The sequence below is a fragment of the Tachysurus vachellii genome, chromosome 20, assembly GCF_030014155.1.
Source record: "Tachysurus vachellii isolate PV-2020 chromosome 20, HZAU_Pvac_v1, whole genome shotgun sequence".
Taxonomy (NCBI): domain Eukaryota; kingdom Metazoa; phylum Chordata; class Actinopteri; order Siluriformes; family Bagridae; genus Tachysurus; species Tachysurus vachellii.
Window position 1 is genome coordinate 10,272,902 of NC_083479.1, and position 22,210 is coordinate 10,295,111.

Sequence of the window (22,210 nt, forward strand, 5' to 3'; positions counted from 1 at the left end):
CCCCTTTGTTTAAAACCTGATTAAAGTCTGCAGTTTAACAAAAGTGAAACAGCAATTGTACAAGCCTTTACAATAATTAGTTGCTTTAGATTATCTTTATTTATGTTGCATGCATCAATTAAAAAAATCACTCATATACATTAACAATTAAGACAACAGTGTATAATTAGAAACATAACAAAGATCCTTTACAATGTGCAAGTGCATTTTTATATAATAAGCCAGAGACATTAATGTTCTTTCTCGGAAAAAAAAAATCCTGTCACATAGCTTTGATTTACGTTTATGTGTAGGTTTTATACAGTAATGTGTTGTTTTATATTAGGCGTTGTCCATACGTTTTACAAAATGGCTTTGTTTCAATAAACAAAACAATGTGTGTAAATTGAAATAACTTCTAATTTAGTGCTATGCTAAATTATATCCATTGTGCAGAGTTATTTTTCTTTTCTCAAAATATAAAAGAAAATTGCATTAAGGAAATGTGAGCAGGAATAACAGAAGATACAGTTAGAGTTCTGGAGAAAGATCACTTCAGTCCATTTAACGAAGGATTTTGGAGACCCCAGAAATCATGAGCTTCTTGTAGAATATAGCACCTATAACTATAATTCCAACACAGGCAAATGCCAGTATGCCTACAGTCACACCCAGGCCTACAGAGGAGTCTGAAGCAGCTTTACTGGATGATACTGTTAAGAGAGATGACATAAAGAAAATTATTCTGACAGCTTGAAGATTTAATACAAAGAAATATATTTAGAAAAACACTCTCTTTCATAAAATAAAGACATTTATCTGTTATATATTATGTTTAACAATATATGGATAAACACAGCAGCGGCAGTGGTTGTATACAACATTAGCAAAGAATCCTGTCTGTTAAATTCATGTAGCGTTTCATTACCTTGCACATCTTTTGTTCCTGAGGCCGCGTCTGCAACGAAACAATAAGAAGTCAGATTGATATACAAACAATTTTACAGTGTGTGTGTTTGTGTGTATGTCTGTGTGTGTGTGTGTGTGTGTGTGTGTGTGTGTGTGTGTGTGTGTGTGTGTGTGTGTAAAATTTGAAGCTCATACTGATGTCAGATTTGGTAATGATGGCGGGTGAGGTGAGAACAGTGGGGTCTGTGATTCCATCTTGGGGTAAAGCTGTAGGATGCAAATCTCTTCTCCTTCTGCCTGCAGCACATGTCTGATGCACAACAAAAGAACAAGAAACATAAGTGTATGTGTAGACAAGTTTTTGTACTTAAAGGAAACTTGTGCTGTCACATGGACAGACATTATCCTAGGACAGCAGTTCACATGTTTCGTTTGTGAGTATCGCTGGCCTTCACATACAGTACATAGATCTGTTTTTTTTTTTTATTAATATTTTTGCCAAAGCAGAATATCGATACTCACCCTAAAGTTAACACAGGCTGAGCTCTCACACAGCCTTGTGATGCAGTGCAGGTAATAGCTAGAGACAGTTTGGTTTTGTTGCTCTGTAAATCGGAAGGCTGGGAAGTAAAAGCGAGCGGTCTGACTCATACCGTTCTCCGTGACATTGGTCATCTGATCCTTTGTGCACCTGTTGAACATTAAACACAGTGTATATTAATGCAAAATAATGACTGAAGTGAATAATAAATAAAAACTACATTAGATTCCAATTAAAGTTTATGTACTATGGATTATATGAAATTGTCTTTTATGAATGTGCTAATTTGTTAAGTTGTCCCTAAATTGCTAACAATTTAAGAATTAGCTTTGATTACAATAATTTAGAATAATTTCTGGGATTACTTGAAATTTATTGATCGCAAGGCTTTAACAAAAACAGAACTAATTATGTTTGATGCTACAATCAGGTATTTCCAAAGAGATTTTAAGAGGTAAAGGGCCATATCTCAAAATACAGCCTAGTTTGCAGTTCTTCTTAAAGCTCTAGAATCTGTAGAACACACTATTTTAATATTGACTATGCGAAATATACATTGCATTGCAGAATTATTCATTATGATCCCATTCCAACTTCCCCCGTGTACTCTTCCACATTTTGTAGCATGGAATCCAAATTAATTGGGATTATATGTCATAAATCTACAAAAGATTGCCCGAAATGAAATGAAGTGGTTTCTTCTGTGACTAATGCCCTATTTAGTCATTCATTGGATTGTTCAAAGTGTGGCCTTTTTTTTTTATAAACAAACCCTGATTGATATTTTTTCTGGAAATTTGTTCTGAACTCGTTGCACCCAGTGGACTCCATTTAACTAATTATGTGACTTCTGATGGTTGCAGCAGAGCTAATTTAGTGAAAAACACTTTGATTTGATTTGTAAATCATTTTGCAAACTACACTGATGCCTCACCACCACCCGTTCAAAATCATGTCCTATTCTGTGCAGATTCATGACACATTATCTCAAAGAAATCTATATTTTTTCCAGGTTGTAACACAGTACAAACTGTGGAACAATTCAAGATAGTGAAAACCTATGCTAGGCAGTTTAATACAATCTATTCATTTGTTGAATTTTGTTGATACTCTATATAACTTATAGAAATCTTTTCAGTGGAAAAACCTACCACATGTACGGAGTGGTATAATTGTGAAATTGGGAGAACCTACCCAACAAATAGGTTATAGTAGGTAGCGCTGGTTGGGTAACGGGACACAGAAGCATAGCACCTGTCCAGCAGCACGTAGTACCTATAGTGACAGAATCATCTTCACTACTAAACTTAGTCTGTTAACAATAAGGCATTTAAAGAGGAGTCAGACGCAATATTCAATATATATAACGTTATAAAATATCTCTTACTGAGAAGTGAGGTTGGTGGCTTGGACCATAACAAACACATTTGACTTCAGTTGAATTCCCTGAGTGGGAATTACTAGAGGCGTGGAATAATTTGCATCCTAAAAATAAGAAGATGATCAGTATTTGAAGTTTTCATAGTTTTAAAAACAAGTAAACAAGAAAGTTTCCTATACACAGGTAAGTCACTGTAATGCATTCATTATATTACAGTTCCTTGTAGCAAACTTGCTGATATGCAAAGATATAGTGCTGCCTTACGCTGAACAGCTTGAGGCTGAGTGTGCTGATGAAACTCCCATTTCTGTCCTTCACAGCAATGGCAGAAGATGACCTGTGTGTAGAGAAGGTTTGTATTATTATTAGCAAATACAGAGTCTGGCTTATTGATTATGACAACTATAATATTTATTCGTGAAACGAATTTTCAATAGCATTTTAGTATTTTATATCTAAAACAGATGTGAAGAGGTTGCTCAGAGATCACCACTATATCAGTGATCTTACAGGAGACATTCATCTATGACTGTTGTATCCTGTATACTAGTCTAGTAAAAGAAACATGAATACACAAACCATGTTGATGTATCTATTAACTAAAGGAAATACCTACACATCAAGTCTTGTGTTATTGATCAGGTACTCCAAAGGATAGGCACACGAATAAAAGTATTTCAGGTCAGTGTTGTAGGTCACCACACTCATTGAAGTGTCATAGGAACGCACCATGCCACTGATATTTAGTGACTGAATGTTGGAAAAGTCTGCAAATATTCCGGTGCCTGCTGCACTAGTGGTCTGGGGAGCAGAGTAGATCCAAAGATGATAGACAAGATGTAGCAATGACTGACTAATTAAAAAAGACTGGTGATAATCTGTGTTAATATTATTGCAAAATATTAAATACAATAACAATTCAATGTGATCATACGCAGGGTATCACAGTTGTGAACCTCATCTATACCTGGAACTGCATTACAAAAAAATTCAGCATTGCAGAAAATGCCCTAAGTTAAAATCTACTAAGAGGGTTTTTCATGAATTCATATTACAGATGAAAATCATATGTTAAGTTAGGAATAATATCTTACACATTAGGGGTATATATCAAACTGTATCTGTTTAGAGATACCTTTTTTGTTCTGTTTGCCAAAATATTATCAAGCTTTTAAACCACTCTGACACTGACTAGGCATTTCCGAAGGATGTGCGAATGAACACTGTAAATGCATCTCTATAAATGCATGATTCACATTCATGTTAATGAATAGGGTCTTTCTTTGTCCTGTGAGCTTCATATCTGACCTCTCAGCCACATGAAAGTAAAAACCTCCCTTTCTTGTGTTTTTTTTGTTGCACCCAGTAGGATCTCAATCTTGACCTATATCTTATTTGTCTCTGTTTAGAACACATTAGCTATTCATTCCAAATAATGTGTCATATTTAGTTTGATCCTGATTAAACATTATACCTCAGGTTATGAAATAGTAATCTAGTGGATAATATTTTTGTCACCTAGCAACCAATTCATGAATGCACAGCCACAAATTTAAGTTATGGTTAAGCTGAAATGCCTCCCCATTTGCTATATAGTCCACAATGAATGATATCGAAGCCATCATTTGTCTAGCTGTAATAACTCATGAAAGCCAGAACTACATAATTTTACATAAGATTTACAAATGATATCTATTTTGTGTCTGTCAGCGTGCCGTAAATATATAAGTAACAGGATTATGCTACTGTTGCCTATCAAAAGAAAACCATTAGGAACATTTTTTAATTAGATTTTTTGAACATTAGAATGTTTCTGTAATGCAGCGCTTTATTAGCATATGAATTGTTTGGTTTGTAAATTTATAGAGACAAACTCTTTAATTAAATTTATAGTAATTGCATATGAATCGATTATTGAGCCACTCCATATAACAGCTGTAAGTGATGCTCATCCTTATGTATTGTGTTGTAGTGTTGTGTGAAAAAGAGCCATTTTCTTACATTGAGGTTGCTGCCACAGCTGTTGTTTGTACCAATGGGAAAGGTGAAGCGTAGCAAAGGGGGAACAACTGTATTATCCAATGTGCCTTTGCAGTTTGGGTCATTAGTAATGCTGTTGAGAAAAAGTGACGTCTCGTTGTAGCCGGCATAGATAGCTGGGCAGATCTGTATGGTTAGACTAATGGAGCTTGTTCCACAATCAACAGCGATGTCATTGGAGTCTAAAGAAGGAAGAGAAGTTTGATTTGAAAATGCAGTTTCCAGTTTTGCTTATGTTGTCTGATTATTATAGAATTTCTTATGCAGGTAATTATAAAAAAAAACAAATGTTTGATACTGTGGTAAATTTTTACAAAGCATTACACATATATTATGGATACTGACAATAAAAAAACATCAAAAGAATCATAGTCATAAAAAGTTACCTGGTAATCTGAGGAAGCCGGCACAATTCAGTGTTGTCTGACTACTAACAGCAGCCACCGTGATGAAGAGGAGGTAAAGCTGGAGAAACATTTTTCACTTCTTGGTTGCGCTCAAACCTGTGCACAAGGAATACATATTCAAGTCAAACACTGCAACCTCCAGAAGTTTACTATAAAGCATACTGAAGAAGATACGTCCCAATGACAGATCCAGAGCACAAGTACGCACCTTGTATCAGACACTTCAACTTTGCACTTTGGTTGAATACTCTCAACTTTGGTTGGATGTTCTCTGACTTAATGCTTAGGGGAGCTTAATGGTGCATTTTTATAAGGCATGTTCTTTAGCTGGATTGGACCAAAATAAGGTCAGAGCAATTTTCTCTGTCCCCTGTGTCTAGCATTTGAGAATAGCCTTTATGTGAATACTTTGTGCTGTGGAACCATCTCTGAGTGAAATGACACGCCTAAAATGGTACACAAAGATATACAACTTTCAATGACCTGCTTTCTTTGTGTGTCCTTTTAAATACAGAATCTCTTCACACAACAATAGAAAAGTTCATGAAGTATGTCGTGAGCCCCAGGTGTTGAAGACAATGCTTTGAAGGGCCTTTTCAGGATAGTTAACATTGAACAATATGTCAAGAGCCTTTATCTTGACTGATAGAAGATCCTTGGAACACATAATATACTAATCCGAAGTTAAAGTACCAGAAGAAGTAACACTATCCTTGATATTTAAATAGAAATAAAAAAAAGTAGACTGGACATAAGTCACATATTTGCGGTAATGATCTTCAACCTGATATCTGCATCATGCGTTTTCCCATGAATCAATAAAAACTCATTAAAAAAACACATTTTAATAAAAAAACATTTTTTGCACATGTTCAAGTAACAGTACATCCTGTCTAAATGTTGTTGTTATTTCTATGACAACATGTTGAATACACATCAGATGTCTGAAGGCTAAATTATTTTCTTATATTTTGTGACAGTTTTACAGAGTCAAGTTTCGTGTTTTAATTACACGAAAGTTTATACACCAATTTAACCCAATTATTGGATTTCTATCTTCTTATCCTCAGGCCTCTCACTAGACAGAATAAAAAAATAAATTGGTAAATGATATTTCCTTTTGACACACATTGCACAGTGAGCCTGTAGTTGTAAAATAAATAAGTAGAACATTCACTCGTATACATTACATAAACTCCATTAAAGCACTGCCTCAAGCAGGGAACTAATGTAAACACTTTGATTTAAGGAACACATATTCTTTGTTCATTACAATAAATTAAATATTTATATTCATAAACCCTTATATTGGTTCATAACTTATCAGTTATTAAAAAATTGCTAATAAATGCTTAATTTCTTTTGATAAACAATAAATAATGACCTTGTTATTTACTACAGGTCATAAATCAAAAATCATAATTCACGTCTTATTATTGTATGATTTTATTATTGTATAATTGCCAACATACATTCACTGAACACTTTATTAGGAACACTAGTACACCTCCTCATTTATGCAGTTATCTAATCAGTCAATAGTGTGGCAGCAGTGCAATGCATAAAATCATGCAAAATGCAAAATTTCTAGCATCAGAATAGACTGGACTCTGAAAAAAGTAGCCTGGTCTGATGAATCTCAATTTCTGCTGAGGCACACATATGGTAGAGTCAGAATTTGGCACTAACACCAAGAATCTATAGACCAAACCTACATTGTGTCATCAGTCCAGGCTGGTGGAGGTGGTATAATGGTGTAATGCTTTTCTTGGCACACTTTGGGCCTATTGATAACAATCAATCATTGCTTGAATGCCACAGACTATATGTGTTGTTGAGTATTGTTGCTGATCGTGCACCTCCCTTTATGGCAATAATTTACTATCTTCAGTTGGTTACTTCTTGCCTGATAATGTCACAAAGCAAAAGTTATCTCAAAATTGTTTCAAGATGATTTAATAGTTCACACAATCTAAGGTAGTGTCACTAATTAGAAGCACTTTACTAATTTGTGACCCATATTCTAGTTCATTCATTCATTCATTTTCTACCGCTTATCCGAACTACCTCGGGTCACGGGGAGCCTGTGCCTATCTCAGGCTTCATCGGGCATCAAGGCAGGATACACCCTGGATGGAGTGCCAACCCATCGCAGGGCACACACACACTCTCATTCACTCACACAATCACACACTACCACACAATAAGCCACCGTGCCCCACCCATATTCTAGTTATTCCATATAATTTTGGTAGCAAAGAAAAAGTTGGACCAAGCTTGAAGTATATGTCACATAATATTAGTATTTTCTGAAATCTGTAGAAAAGTCACTTGCTGCTACTATTTTAGTATTTAGAGAGAGAGAGAGAGAACATACTGGTCCTATTTTTTAATTTGTGTTTTATACATGAGAAAATAGAATATTTATATACTTATATAATATTTATATATACCATATGCTGTACAGTTTGTGTATGATTAATTATCCTTTGTTCGTAGTAAACATGTAGTTCAGTTAGTGTATTTTAGATTTGTTGAGACAACACGGCAGGTATGCTATTCTATCCAAATACATTATATTGTATAAAGAAAATAAATAGAATATTTCTTATTTCTATACTGTTTGCTTATTTCTTATTGGTCATTGCTCATAATATTTAGGTTACTGCATTTATGTTTTAACAAATAGACTGACATACCTACATATTACTTTTGTAAAGCGCTTTGAGATGTACTTTTAAAGGCACTATAGAAAATAAAGGTTATTAAATTGACATTATTATTATTATTATTATTATTATTATTATTATTATTATTATTATTATTATTATTATTAATGAATATTTTTCACCATATTCACAACACTGTTATTGAATAGCATCTCTTTCTTTTCATATAAAGACTCCAGAACAGCAGGTTTCATTGCATCTCTGCCAATAATAATTTATTTGTGCTGTTCATATGCCTGGCCTGTATACTCCTGGGGATTATTTTGTCCTTCTTAGAATGTTGTGTATAGACACTGACGTCAGAGTGTTGGGGTTTGTGTAATCTCATATGAGGGAAACCCATAGGCGTGGCCCATTCTACATTTTTAACATAAGACACATGAGACTGTGTCTCCAGTAGCAACAACAAATATTTAGGGTTAACCAAGATTTCACTATGGCAGTTGTTCCGTACAAAAAAGTCATAATTAACCTACTAAAATTCACAGTTCATCGTATCAACTTTTTTCTTCCCAGTTAATGATTCACCACTAGATTAATCTTTTATTGTGATGCAAGGGTAGGTAAAAGACAAAAAATGAACATGATCTATGAGCTTTATTTAAGCAAGTAAATTAGTCTATTTTTGATTAATGAGATTTGTTTCGCTCTCTCTCTCTCTTTTTTTTGCATCTCAGAACTAAATCCAAGACTCACATGCTCCATTTTGGTTCAGATGAATAAACCTTGGTGTAGGTCTAGTTGTTTCTGACAGTTTTATGAGTATGGCAACTAAGCAAGAAAGCAGAGCACATCACATTTAATCACACTGTGATCAATATCTCTTCAGTTCACACTGGGCCATGAACGTGTCTGGTACACAGGCAAATCACAATGCATTTACTGTCAACTTCCATGATGATGTGACATCAGATCCCAGTAATTACAATGTAATGTTAATTATTTAGCAGTACAGGAGCAGGAGACAGATCAGTGCCAGTTCAGGGTAGCTGCCTAAAGATAGATTTTGATGTTATAGCAGATTTCAGTACACCATACAAATACACTCAGTAGTGTGCATTAGGACTGGCATATTACTTCACTTCAAGTTAATAATTAGCTGTTGCTCTATTAATGGCATAGCCATGCAGAGCTTCATAATGTACTTTACTTGTCAGTAGTGTGTCTTTTGCATGCATGTAGTCTATCTTTGAAGTATTAATTAAAGATGAAATATTGATTTTTGGGAAAACCTTCACTTTAAAAGTGCAAAACATTCGCATTACAGTGTACAAAAGCTGAACCATTGAGGCGAGATCCCCAGGAACAAGAAAGGTACAGCTTAGTCGTTTTGCCTGAGAGTGTTTATTTAATAATTCCTAGGGCAGGTAGACATAGAAATGTCCATAGACAGGCAGAAGAGGTCAAAATAGTTAAAGTTGCATGTGGAAATATCCGCAGCAATGTTAGGTTATGTTAGGTTATAGTATATTCAACTAAAAAATTCTGTTTCAATCCCAATTTCAACTTTTCCTCAATGCTGACTACTCACCACATCAACAGTAAACACAGCAGCACTTTTTTCCTCTTTTTTCTTTGTATCTGAATGAATTACACTGTATATCTTAGTATTTGTTTTGGGTCAGTATACAGTACATACATACAAACATACATACATACATACATACATACATAAAGTATTAGTATAGTTCACTATACAGTCAAAATGGCATCATTGTCATCCCTGGAGAATTTAACACACAAAGAGTAAAAAAAAAAAATGCATGTCCACCATGTTTGTCTTCTGGTAGCAACAAGCTATATATTTTTATGTATATTTTTCTCCTCAAACAGCAATCCATAAAGTGTCATAGGTTTCACAAGCAAATATATCTGTTTGTTAAAACATACACTACTAAATAGAGTAAGACTTATTTAATAACAAGTCATTTTGATTTGACAAAACTCTGTAGGAACTTGGAAGGAACTTGAAGACGTGTAGGAATTTCAAGTTGACGTGGCATTTTCTTTTGGCTTTTTCTGGTTGGAAACACAGCATAAATCCAGTGACAAAAAAGACCAATGGCTGCTGTCCGGGGTACTGAAATTACACCTTCAGTCCCACTTCACTTTCTCACTTTCCTTAAATATGGCTGAAACTGGTTTAAATAAGTACCCATGTCGCCTACAGCAAGTGAGGAGAAATGATGTTGCTTTCTAAAATCTCTTTCTTACTCTGATACTTCAACTGAAGTACAACCCTGCTGTGAGTATCATGAAAATCACCATATAGAATATCCACTGAAGATGAATGACCTTTTATGCTTACTATATATACTGTGAGAAATATTTCTTCATAATTGCATACACCAAAAACACACAAGTGCTTCCATAAAACATTAAATAGCTCTGGTATTTTTTTATTTCTCATTTCACTACGTACTGTACGATATATACTGTAAAGCTATTTTCCATTCATTCTGAAATGTGAAAAGATTAATTCATCACACTATATCACAGGAGCTCACTGTTGAAATATCAGCCTAGGTTCCTATAACTAAGTAACATGTACTTTGTAGACTGTAACAAAATTTATAAAATCTGTGTCACTGTTTATGCTGAAAAATAAACCGCTGAAAGCATTAATCCAAAAACATTAAATGACCTTTGCTATTTATGTGTGAAGTAATATAATATTGTCTGCTTTCACCAAACAGCTTCTTTTTCAGCTTCACAGCAGTGTGACTTTCAGTGCCGTCCCTGACTTATTACCTATTATTACCCGACTTTAATAATCCGAAAGACAAGGCTTTTGGACAACTCGAGGTGCAAGGAAATTGCTTTTTTGCCATCTGTCATAGAAGTGCAATCATTTTGTTCCGTTGGAAATTCTGAACATGTACTTGAATAATCATTATTCATGCATTATTTGAATTAGATGTCACTTTGTCCATAAACGAATATGGTAATATTCATGCATTTGCATGTTTTTTTACTCAAACATTGACCAAGATGTTCATTATTTTCTACAAACCTTTCCCTAACATTGTCATATTGAGTTTTAACTTTACATTAAGGATAAGCTGATTCTAGATTGTTCATAAAAATGCATATGTAATAACACATAAAACCAAAAAATCCTTTGAAAAATACATTCAAATGAACATTTTAGTTTATTGTAACATTGTAAAACCATACATTTAGAAATTTATTACAGAAGGAATGGTAAAAGTGAGAAAAATGCATTTGTCATTAGCATTAAAAAATAGTAATAAAAGTTCTAGACACTAAAATCAGAATAATTATGAAATAAAAAGAGAGGAACTAATAAATAAAGAAAGGTACAATTGAATAAAATTATATATATATATATATATATATATATATATATATATATATATATATATATATATATATATATATATATAGTAACATTGTTATTCATGGCAACCACATCAATCAGGCTGCAAGTCTCCTTCATGATGTGTTATACCTAGTCCCTCTTTCCCTCTTCCTTATATCTTGCACTTTGACTTTATTGCAGCCTAATAGTTGTGGCACAATGTGATAAATGAAGTGTAAAATGTACCTGTGTCTATGCACGGAAATGTAATAGATCCTACACCCTGCAATCAGATGGTGAGAGACTGAGGTATTGACTTTAAGTTAAGATTCACTCTCACAGATTTGGATCCACGCTGTTACTTAAATACCTGTATAAACAGAGCTGTAGGTTTGCTTACTGATTTAAACAAATGTACAACAAATATGATTCGTATCATTCAAACCTGTTCTCTATTTCAGATTATGCTATACAATAGTATATGACTATAGATTTTTTAGACTATAGTTTTATTGACAGAATCCCAGACATAACTGCAGTGTACATTGCTTACACAGCTGATGAAGCACGTTTGTCTAAAATGTGCTGTTTCACTGGAATCGTTGTGCACTACACGTAAATGTTTACTACATTGACTAGTTTTATAGGTAAATATGTATCCTAATAGTGGTGTAAATATCTTACCTGGGGAGCTTTTAGATTGGATTGCTCTATGGGGTGAAATTTTGTCCAACTGTATGCATTTTTAGCTACAGTATGTGGCTGTTCAAAATGCATTGTTTATGTTGGTTCTATATTATATATTCTGTATAATCTCTGTATAATGTTTATGACTATAGATAGTGTCTGCTCCTAACAAAAGCCTGTCATTATTATTTAGTCAAAAATCACAAAAACTATCGTGATAAATTTCCATATGAGACATATGTTTAATAATATTAACCAAAATTCATCATATTTACCAACTTAAATGCAACATTCCCACAGAATGCACCAGTAAGCTGGTGTGTGTATCTGTGTCTGTTTATTTAACTGAAAGCTGGATTGTGAGCCCCAGCCAGTGGCGTTGGAGGTGGGCGTTTCCCCTTCAAGAGCGTCAGAGAGAAGATAAAGAAGCACATGCTCATTACAGCCAGGATGATAATGCCAGATATGAGAGCACTCGTTACAGAGGTCATCTTGAATGGACTACTGTTTAGCGGGGCTGAAACACACACACACACGCACTTCTGCAAATCTGCCATTCCTTTTAAGCATATGCTTTCTGCCTGTATTCATTGTTAAATTTTCTGCTCCGTTTGTATCAGGCTCTTCATATTTCTCATAGGTGCTTTTTAAGAACCTCTCGTTTACACAAAGAGTGTGTAAAGACCCGCTTATCCTTCATCAATGTTCTAGCTTAGTTGAAATTAATTGAAAAGAAGAACTTACCCAGCTGAGAGTTGTTGGTTGGGGTTTCATCTATAGAAGGTACAGAGAGAAATATTATATGGTATATGCTTTGCAAATTAAATTTCTCTGATTAGTGTGCGCGCGGTTATGCAGACCGAATGTGTCTAAAAAGATATGGTAAGGATTTCTTACCACTCCTAGTGATAATGGGTCCTGCAGTTATAACAGCATTTCCCGATACTGCATGAGACTCCGAACTCTCTGGAACATCCCGTTTCTTACGCATTCCACAAATCTGTTTCAAAGCAAGGTGTTAGTTATCCTTTCCCTACACTCTTCCAGCTGACATTACATAATTCTTTTTGTTTTGTTTCAGCTGATCGCAGTTGTTACATTTTAAGGTGATTAGCACATATTGTGCCGAACTAAAATGTGTCACCGGCACAAGCATTGGGCAGTCGTCTGAGCGGCACAGCTTGGTCACACAATGCAGGAAGACAGTGGACATCTTCTGATTCTTGTGCTTGACGAAGCGGAATACCTCAAAGGAGAAACGTCCCATCTGACTTTTTCCATTTTCAAACACTGTTGTCTGAGGGTCCTTGTCACACCTTCCCCAGAGGACCAGAAGTGGGATGTGAGATTTTCAGCTTCAGCTTACTATATCCACACTATCATATTCACAAAACCACAAGTATAAATGCTAACAAGCACACTTCTGTTCAGGAGATGACATAGGACACGTAATTACCCAACGAAAAGATCGTATCGGAGCTTGTCATTAGGATTCCCAGATGGAGTGGTGTAACAGTAATCCATCAGCACATTCCACCTAGACAGGATTGTAAGCATGGGATACATTCATTAACACACATAACCCCCACACAAAAAAGACTAAGACATGGAAAGTGACATAGATCTTTTCTTTTCTGTGAAAACTTTCCAAATTCCAATTCCAAGAAAGGCCAGTATTAAATTACTTCACATGGTTATGTTTTCTTTTTTTGCTCAGTAAGACATTAATTAATTACACAAGTGACATCTAGCTGACACACACTGTTATGGACCTGTTTACCTTTTATTTTACTTGCCCGAGACAAATGGGGGTTGAAAGGATTAAAGCAGAAAGCAAGGTAAAGTGATGAGCACAAAGAAATGTGAGAGAAGATTAGGAAAATGGAACGAAGAGAAATTCTTCGGGGAAAATAAAGGACAATGTGAGACACTATCTTATTGATTGAAAGGTAGAAAAAGAGGAGGAGAGAAAAGAAATCTATCCAAAGTAAAAGAGAATAGAAATAGACAATAGATAAAAAGAGGAGGGGGAAAAAAGTGACTCTGTAAGTGATACCCTTAATTCCGTTATAAAAACTATGCCAGTAGGGTTTAATTAGTTATGAACATATTTTATTTTGTATTTTTATGAAGACTGTTTAATTAACCTCCTGTCCAAGTTTGTGGCTTTGACCGCAGCAAACACACGAGTTTTCAGAGTGAGGCCTTCCATTGGGATTGCCAGATGCTGAACGTATGTGGAGTCCTACAAAAACAAGAAAAACATGGCTACAAATACAATTACGTCTAATTAAAAATGACAAAATTTAAAAAACTATTCTCATGGAGCTACCACATTTTATGTTATTTATTATTTTGAACCCTAGTGATATACTCTATTGTTTATTGTCTATATCTTATATATAGAAACAGATCTCATACACAGAAACAGATATTCAACACCAAGAACCACCAATCTCTACAAAGGCTCCAGCAAGGATGCAGGTTTTCTTTCTACCCAAGCCGAAGCTACACCTGATTCCACTTCTTTCATCAGTTGATTTTCATCTTCAAACAACTCTTAGGTGTGGTTTCCGTTTGGCTGGAATCAAAACCTGCAGCCACACCGACCCTTTGTGGATAAGGTTAGTAAACCCTGGTCTAAAGAAACTGCAGAGTTTCAGATCAACACATCTTGTAAAAAAAAAAAAAAAAAAAAAAAGAAAACAATTCACACAAAAAAACAAATCACGCATGAGAAAGAGTGGATACTTACATTGTATAGCAGTAAGTTCAGTGTGCTTACAAATGTACCATTGCTGTCCTTTACTGAAATCGCTGCGGCAGACCTTTCAGAAAAAAAAATGACCAGACTTATAATAGCAATAATGGGAACATAATAACAGTAATAGAAATTATTCTTTTCTGACTAAATCCTCTGTTTTACTGCACACAATGTTGTCTATGTGTGTGTGTAATTGTTTATTTGTCTTGTCAATAAAAACTTAAATGAAGTTAAATGAACTTAAAAAAAAACTTTTACATAATAGAAGGCATCTCAAAAAACATAAAAAATACCAGAACCTGCCCAAAAAAATGATGCATAGGAAAAACATTTTTCTACCCATGCTGAATAAGCAACTTTTTCTGTCACTGCATTTGGAAACAAGGTCACTGCGGTGTATAAACATTTCCGATCTGCAGTATCTGTCATACACTGTTATATCATCTCTTGGTACAGCTGTTATTCATTCCATAATCCTCCTTCGAGGTTCTGTATAACACTGTCTGCACTTACTTTATGTTTGTTTACCTATCATTGTGGAAACTGATTAGATTTAATTCCAGTTGTTTGATATAAAGCAAGATCATGTCTGTCACAGATATTTTTTTCATGCTTACATCTAATGCTTTGATAGCAGGTATTTTGTTTTACGGTTGTAATGTTCCATGTTCCAAAACTAGTCCAATTTGCCATGAAAACTGTGACCCGAATGAGGGACTTCAGGCAAATTCAAAAATGTGTTGAAAATGCGTAAATAAATAATGAAGAGAGCAGTGTGGTTAGGGAGTGTTTGCAGTCTTTAGAATTGCCTCTGCACATAATTATCTAGGATTTGCTAATGTTTATTTGATGCTTATCATGCTGTGATCAAGGCATGGTGATGTCTTGCCATAAAGATTCACAAAGTTAACCATTAGACATATTGACTCAAGCTGACTGGATGCTTTAGAAAACCTTTTTTGTATAAAGAATGCACTATGTGGTCATGCAAAAATAATGGTACCCATATATAACCTTGCCAGGATGTTATGCTGTATCAGAGTGTATTACAAACACTGTAAGTGGGATTGATAAATAGAAGCACTTACGAAGCCAGCTGAGTGTTGTTCACTAGGTACTCCAGTGGATAGCTGCAGCTGAACTTATAGAGGAGTCCAGGCAGGTAGCTGATGACAGTAGGAGGGTCAGGTGTGTCAATGTACCCTGATATATTCCCAATCTGCACCAATGAAAGGTTCCCATACGCATTGGGACCCTGTGCTTTGGATACCTGTAAACACACACACACACACATCAGCTGCTTCCTACATCCTACGAGAAGCTTTTGCACCACACAGCACTAATCTCTGAATCACAGCTTTTACCAAACAAGTGTTACTTATCACTTAGTTTAGTGTGATGATACAATCTGAACAGCATTTATATAGTGCCATTTACAGTATATGGATAGTGTAGTGTCAGTTATAAGAACGATGAAACATTTTAACAATGTTTAACAATATATCCAAGCATATTTATGCCGATATCTTCTGGATATCATTCCTGTCCAACAAAGAACATACTTATTTGTATGATTTTCAGTATATAACCAAAACTTGGTTGACTCTTAACTGAGTTTCAGAATGGTAAGCAGAATCATTTTTGATAAGCACACCCTGAGTAGTTCCATCAATTCTTATCTAAATTCTCAAATAGACTATTATTTTTGAGAAACGTTCGGATTTTACACACTAAATAATCCTACTCAACAGTCCCTCACGCTCGCCTCTGTATATCACTACTGGGAAGCCTGCACTAGATTGCTGTTTTTAAGTCAACAGTCAAATGAAAAACTAGATTAGCTGCTGTTGAAAGACCAATATCATACCACTAGCAAGTTGCCACAGGCCTCCAATGTGCTAAGGCTGATGCTGAATAACACTACTGTAGGAAAGGTGTTGTTGTTAATGAACCCTCGGCAATGGGCATCACCATGGCGCCCATTTAGGGCTAAGTCAGTGTCAATGTAGCCAGAGAAAAGCACCGGGCAGAAGTTAATCTTAAGAGTGATGGTTTGTACTCCACAGTACACGCTGATGTCCCGCTCAGCTATAATAAACAAAAGAAGAAAAAAAAACAGAAGTTCAGTTCATTTCAATGCAATTTATTAACAGGTGAGTGGACTTAATAGAGTTAGCTGCAATACATTGTTTCATTATTATATACTTAAGATTCACAAAAACTGTAACAGGTTGGTGACTTTTTGACATACTCACCAGGAAAACGGCTATGAAAGTTGGCATCACAGTTGTATCCATTGAACTGTGCTCTAATTATTAATAATTTAGATAACAGAAAAAGAATCAAACCTATATGTTCCATGTCAGCACCTGAGAAAAACAACTTGTTAGCACTTCCTTTTAACTCTCTGAAAACAAAAGACGAGAACAACAAAAGAATATTTTTTTCATTCCTGAAAGCTATTTCATTATCTCATATTTGCATCAAAATGCCTATCTAGAAAAAATAAACATGCCAAAAATCCTTATGTTCTTGCTTCACACAATCTACCTTCTAATACAGAATGTTCATGAAATAAGTGAACCAAATCATTTTTACAGCATTCACAGTCTGTAATTACATGAAATATACAAGTATTAAAAATTGTCACATTATTGTAATGCTTAATATTTTGTAACTGCAATGAAATATATAGCTTGTCTAGAAATATCAACCAGTTCAGTATAAACCTTCATTGCAATGCAATTCACCCTGGTACTCACCCGATTCCCTGGCAGCCGAGGAGTCAGCGGTACTCCATATGCTTCCACTTGCTGCATGAGACTGACTGACCTCGCATTGGCCAGCATTGCTGCAAAACAAGCTCACACATAGCGTTTACTTTCTCAAAAAAAAAAAAAAGATAAAACATAAGAGAAACTTTATTCAAACACATCCACAAAAAGGGCTGTCCAGGGAAACATGGGAAAGTCCATCAAAAAGTGAATGTGTTATACAAATCCTTTCACGGACCCAGAAACATGAGCGGGTTTTGAAGTTTCCCACTCATATCCTTTCTGCTTGATCTCTCTCTGTCAGGGTCTGCAAACGGGCCCCAGCATTGCATGAGGTCTGCGCGGGGGGAATTATCTTTTCATCGATTGAGTGGACCGCTGACTGAGATGGCCTTTTTGTGTGCCAGCATGAGCCAACCCAAGTCCAGGATAGTCTGGCCACTTTGGAGACTTTGTTTCAGGTTGCCTCAGTCAGCACTTCCCCAGTCACCTCACATGATGGCTGTCGAGGTCGTTATCCCACCTGTTTGTCCATGCCCTCCCACTCTCTCTAGTCTCCTTCTCCTAGTTCTGTACACCAGCTGGAGGCTTCATCCCTACTGTATTTTAAAGGCCATTGTGATAATAGACCAAAAGACAGAGTTATGTTTTTACATCATCCCCACTTTTGAACATCATATTCTCATGCACTGCATGACCCTCTTTTGTGACAATGTTCCTGGCTTATATTCCTCCTCAGTGTCTAATATTACAGTAGATCATAGCTTAGCAAAATCACTTCAAGAAAACATTACTGTTCAATATTTTTCAATATAAGTGGATTATGAGTAATGAAACTTTCAGGAGCGTGAAAATGATTCCCTGAAAGAGTTTATAAAGAAAAAGTTAAGTAAAAGTGACTTGAGTGAAATAATTAATAACAGCTAAAAGGATGGAAATGATAATCACATTTTATCTGGACAATCAAGCCTATTATATGTTCTGTGAAGATCATATAAGAGAAGATCAGTTCTTGGGCTAAGCTCAAGCCTTAATATTTGCTTTCATCAATTGCAGGTTTGAAATACATAGATATACAAAAGTTCACTGGATCTTATAGGCACTGGCCTCCTTAATTCCTTAATCCATGCCCATTTTAGCTTAGTCACAGAGGACAGATTAGGCTTTATTTCCCTCAGCTTGGACTTTCTATGAGATAACCATCTCCATTTATGCAGCTCCAGCAAATGTCATCTTTCATTTTTCACACATTTATCTCACCTAATGTTAGGCCACATGTATCATGCTATATTCTTGATGTGCTTTTTATCAGTACAAAGCAATAATATTCATCCATGGTATACTAAAGGGCCAGGCTTAGACTCTATTCTGAGGTCCCCTCGATTTGTCAACCATAAATACCTTGAGCGGAATTTACAAGAAATTGATATTTTCTTCTTATTGTTATTCTGAAATACCTGGATGTAAATAAAAATTGAAAACTAAATGAACAATAACAGAATTACTTGTGCTTCTTTCAAGAAACTCGGATATTTTTACACCTATAAATAAGAAATATGTGTTTATTATTTCATAAATAAAAATAATTATTAATAAAGAATGCCTATTAATATTTTTCACCTTTTTACACACAATCTCACAACAAATATAATAACAAAATAAACGAGATGCTGTTAGTGCAAGTGTAAATGATTCTGAGCTTGTCTCTAATGGTAAATAAGCAGAGTTTATTGTTGCTGGTTTAAACCTGGTTCAAATAATAATAATAATAATAATAATAATAATAATAATAATAATAATAATAATAATAATAATAATAATAATGTCAATTTAATATGAGCCCCATAAGTCCTGCTCATTGGAACCACAATTCGGAGAAATATTGCGTTTTATTTTTTGACCTTTAACTGTCCAAGATGGTGCGATTGCACACTGTAGATTCAGGCTCTCATTCTTGAATTACCAGTGTGGAACCTAATGTAGTATTCTGCTTTTGTAGCCCATCTGCTTTTGTTGCTCAACATGACTCCCCTGGCTAATCAAATCAAGAGTCAAGTCAAGAAGCTTTTATTGTCATTTCAACCATATATATCTGACGCAGTACATAGTGAAACGAGACAACGTTTCTCCAGGACCATGGTGCTACATAGAACAACACAGAGCTAAGGATTTAGAGAAAGTTAGTCCTAGACACTGTAAAGTGCATCTGTGCCACCTGGTGCAAACAGTGCGAGACAAAAGACAGTGCAAACAAACAATACAAAACACTACAAGACAATACACAAAAGCAGCGCTGACCAGTGTATATACTGGATATTTTATAGCACATGTGTAAAGGTGCTGGAATAAACAGTTAATATAATAGCAGCAGTTATATAAGGTATTGCAATGAATTGTGCAAAGATGTCATGTGCAAAGATATTGAGTTACTGGCTGACTTCAGACTAAGCCTAATAACTAAAGTACTTAAATTAACACTTCAAACAGTTCATTCATTCATTCATTCATTTTCTACCGCTTATCCGAACTACCTCGGGTCACGGGGAGCCTGTGCCTATCTCAGGCGTCATCGGGCATCAAGGCAGGATACACCCTGGACGGAGTGCCAACCCATCGCAGGAACACTTTGGGTTTATTATTTTTTTCTTCTTGAGTTTTTAATCCTTGTCTTGATTTTTCATACAATACTAACCTCCCCTACATAGCGTTTAGACTAATGCTATTTTTAGTCTCTGACCTAGCTGACTTTGGATAAGGGCATTAGTCAAAAGCTGTAAAATGTTTTGCATTTTGGGATACTTATTTTTTTCACAGTTCTAAGCAGTAGATTTATTTCCATAGAATTCATTTGCTACTTCATATCGAAGTAAACGAGGTTTTATTCTAGCAATATATTAGAATATTTTTTCTTAATCATACCATAGTAGTGTTGCCAGGCATCCTGGCTTCTTGGCAACAAACATAAAACCTGCATTTTGAATAAGGGAGCCTTCTCATTACTGATAGGAGAAATGCATCAGCAAATGGCATGTAGGTATTTCTAAGAGCTAGGTTTATGGGACCAATAATGCAGGCTTTGAATCTCACAATATTTACAAGCTCCAGTGTGCTAGAATCAATATAGGAAGACTTGAACTAGGCAGCATTAGGACAGAGAGGTCTTCTGAGAGAAACACCGAGTCTAATAATGTTGTGTTTTCAATTCTGCTCAAGAAATAATTAAAAAACTTATTGCACCGTTAATATATTACTTGTTCTCACGATCAAACTTTTAAAGTCAATGCTCCATCTAAAACAACTAGTTACCTAAAGCTCATTTAAATGCTGACTAACATTAATATTTCACATATCCTAATAAAATGTAAGGAGAACGTCGTTATATTGTGCTTATAAACAATTGGGAGGAAACAATTAGCCTAAGTTTAAGTTCAAAATTGAAAAGATCTGTGTATGGGGGTAAAGGGTACGGCTGGTGTGGTGGTGGGGTGGTTATAACTGGGTTCCTGAGGGTTTCTTTTTTATAAAGGTGCCCTTAAGTGCCACTGTAGCAATGGCATGGTAATAATACAGTAACAAACTACAAAACAACAAACAACATGCCCATTTTCCACATTTTATCAAATAATAAGTCAGTAAATGTAGCGTTTAGAGGTTACAAAAATGGCAGAACAGGTCTTATGATAATAAGGTAAACCTATCCATAGATCTTGTTGTTGTTTTCCCAGTTGTTACCATATACAAAAAAATAAGCCATTATTCAGTAATGTGCCCATTAACCTTGTGTTATTTTAGTGTGCAATTTTTTTAATCTCCATGGAAAGGCAAACAGAGTGCATAAACTCATATGTGGTGAAAGTGACTAATTGCTAATCCTATTTATTTATATACTGTATGGTATTAGTAGTGAAGTAACACTGTCTTGTTACCAGAAAAGAGGTGATATTTCCTTACATGTAGGCAGACCAACATGCCAAACTGAAAGAACAACAGCGGATGATAATAATGTAGAATTAATCATATCTAATTTTCATATTTTGCAAATTTTAAATGCTATCACCTGATGGAAGATGCAGAAACAGTGAAAAGCACAAAAGAAGCATGATTTTTTTGTAATTACAATACATTTTTTGGATATGTATATAATATATGACCATTAAAATCTATATAATAGCTATGATGCTAAAGAACTGTAGTTTTAAACTAAATGTGTATTACTTTATTTGATATAAATAATTTCAGTTCAGTTGTTAGTCTACTGTATGAAAGCATTTGTGTAATAAGCAGATGTTCCCTAATTGTACTTGTCACTTGAACTGGACATGAAGCTACTTCCATTTTTGCTTTGTTTGTGTGTAATCATGCTGAAGCCTGTGGTTAGGAGACTGACAAAAGATGAGGAGGGCAGTGCAGTTGACAATATAGTACAACTTAACAATGATAAAATGCCCTAATTTTAATAAAATTATTTGGTTTTTATAATAAATGAAAGAAGATGTTGGGCTTTTGTAACTTATTTATTGATGGAAAACAGGTCTCTAGAGTTACCACAGACAACTTTAATCATATCCGAACAGTAACAGGATCTTAGCTTGACAGTATTATCCATTCTAATGTTGCGCATAGAATTGTGAAAGAACAATGTGACTTTTTTATAATGCCCTTAAAGCAATATAATGC

At 35.0% G+C, this 22,210-nt stretch overlaps 2 protein-coding genes across 4 annotated transcripts; both read right to left on the reverse strand.

The window, feature by feature from the left end:
• Positions 1-266: 266 nt before the first annotated feature.
• On the reverse strand, positions 267-5,523 carry si:ch211-103f14.3 (zona pellucida-like domain-containing protein 1). The gene is made up of 11 exons (XM_060896263.1): positions 5,466-5,523; positions 5,237-5,353; positions 4,812-5,032; positions 3,427-3,611; positions 3,075-3,147; positions 2,817-2,914; positions 2,624-2,704; positions 1,411-1,579; positions 1,084-1,198; positions 908-937; positions 267-692 (listed from the first exon to the last, which is right to left on the reverse strand). The coding sequence occupies exons 2-11, from the start codon at positions 5,325-5,327 to the stop codon at positions 544-546; spliced, it is 1,212 nt and encodes a 403-aa protein (XP_060752246.1). The 5' UTR covers positions 5,328-5,353; positions 5,466-5,523; the 3' UTR covers positions 267-543.
• A 5,888-nt stretch (positions 5,524-11,411) lies between these two features.
• zpld1a (zona pellucida-like domain containing 1a) lies at positions 11,412-20,037 on the reverse strand. 3 transcript variants are annotated; one of them, XR_009650127.1, is made up of 12 exons: positions 17,522-20,032; positions 17,015-17,128; positions 16,627-16,847; positions 15,848-16,029; positions 14,751-14,823; positions 14,143-14,240; positions 13,452-13,532; positions 13,140-13,311; positions 12,893-12,995; positions 12,740-12,769; positions 12,271-12,512; positions 11,412-11,678 (listed from the first exon to the last, which is right to left on the reverse strand). XR_009650127.1 is itself a non-coding variant. In XM_060896442.1 (11 exons), the coding sequence occupies exons 2-11, from the start codon at positions 17,118-17,120 to the stop codon at positions 12,337-12,339; spliced, it is 1,242 nt and encodes a 413-aa protein (XP_060752425.1). In that variant the 5' UTR covers positions 17,121-17,128; positions 17,522-20,032; the 3' UTR covers positions 11,412-12,336. The 3 variants fall into 3 exon arrangements, 1 of the variants encoding a protein (XP_060752425.1); XM_060896442.1 differs by having other exon boundaries at positions 11,412-12,512; XR_009650128.1 differs by lacking the exon at positions 11,412-11,678 and having other exon boundaries at positions 12,402-12,512; positions 13,094-13,311; positions 17,522-20,037.
• Positions 20,038-22,210: the final 2,173 nt, after the last annotated feature.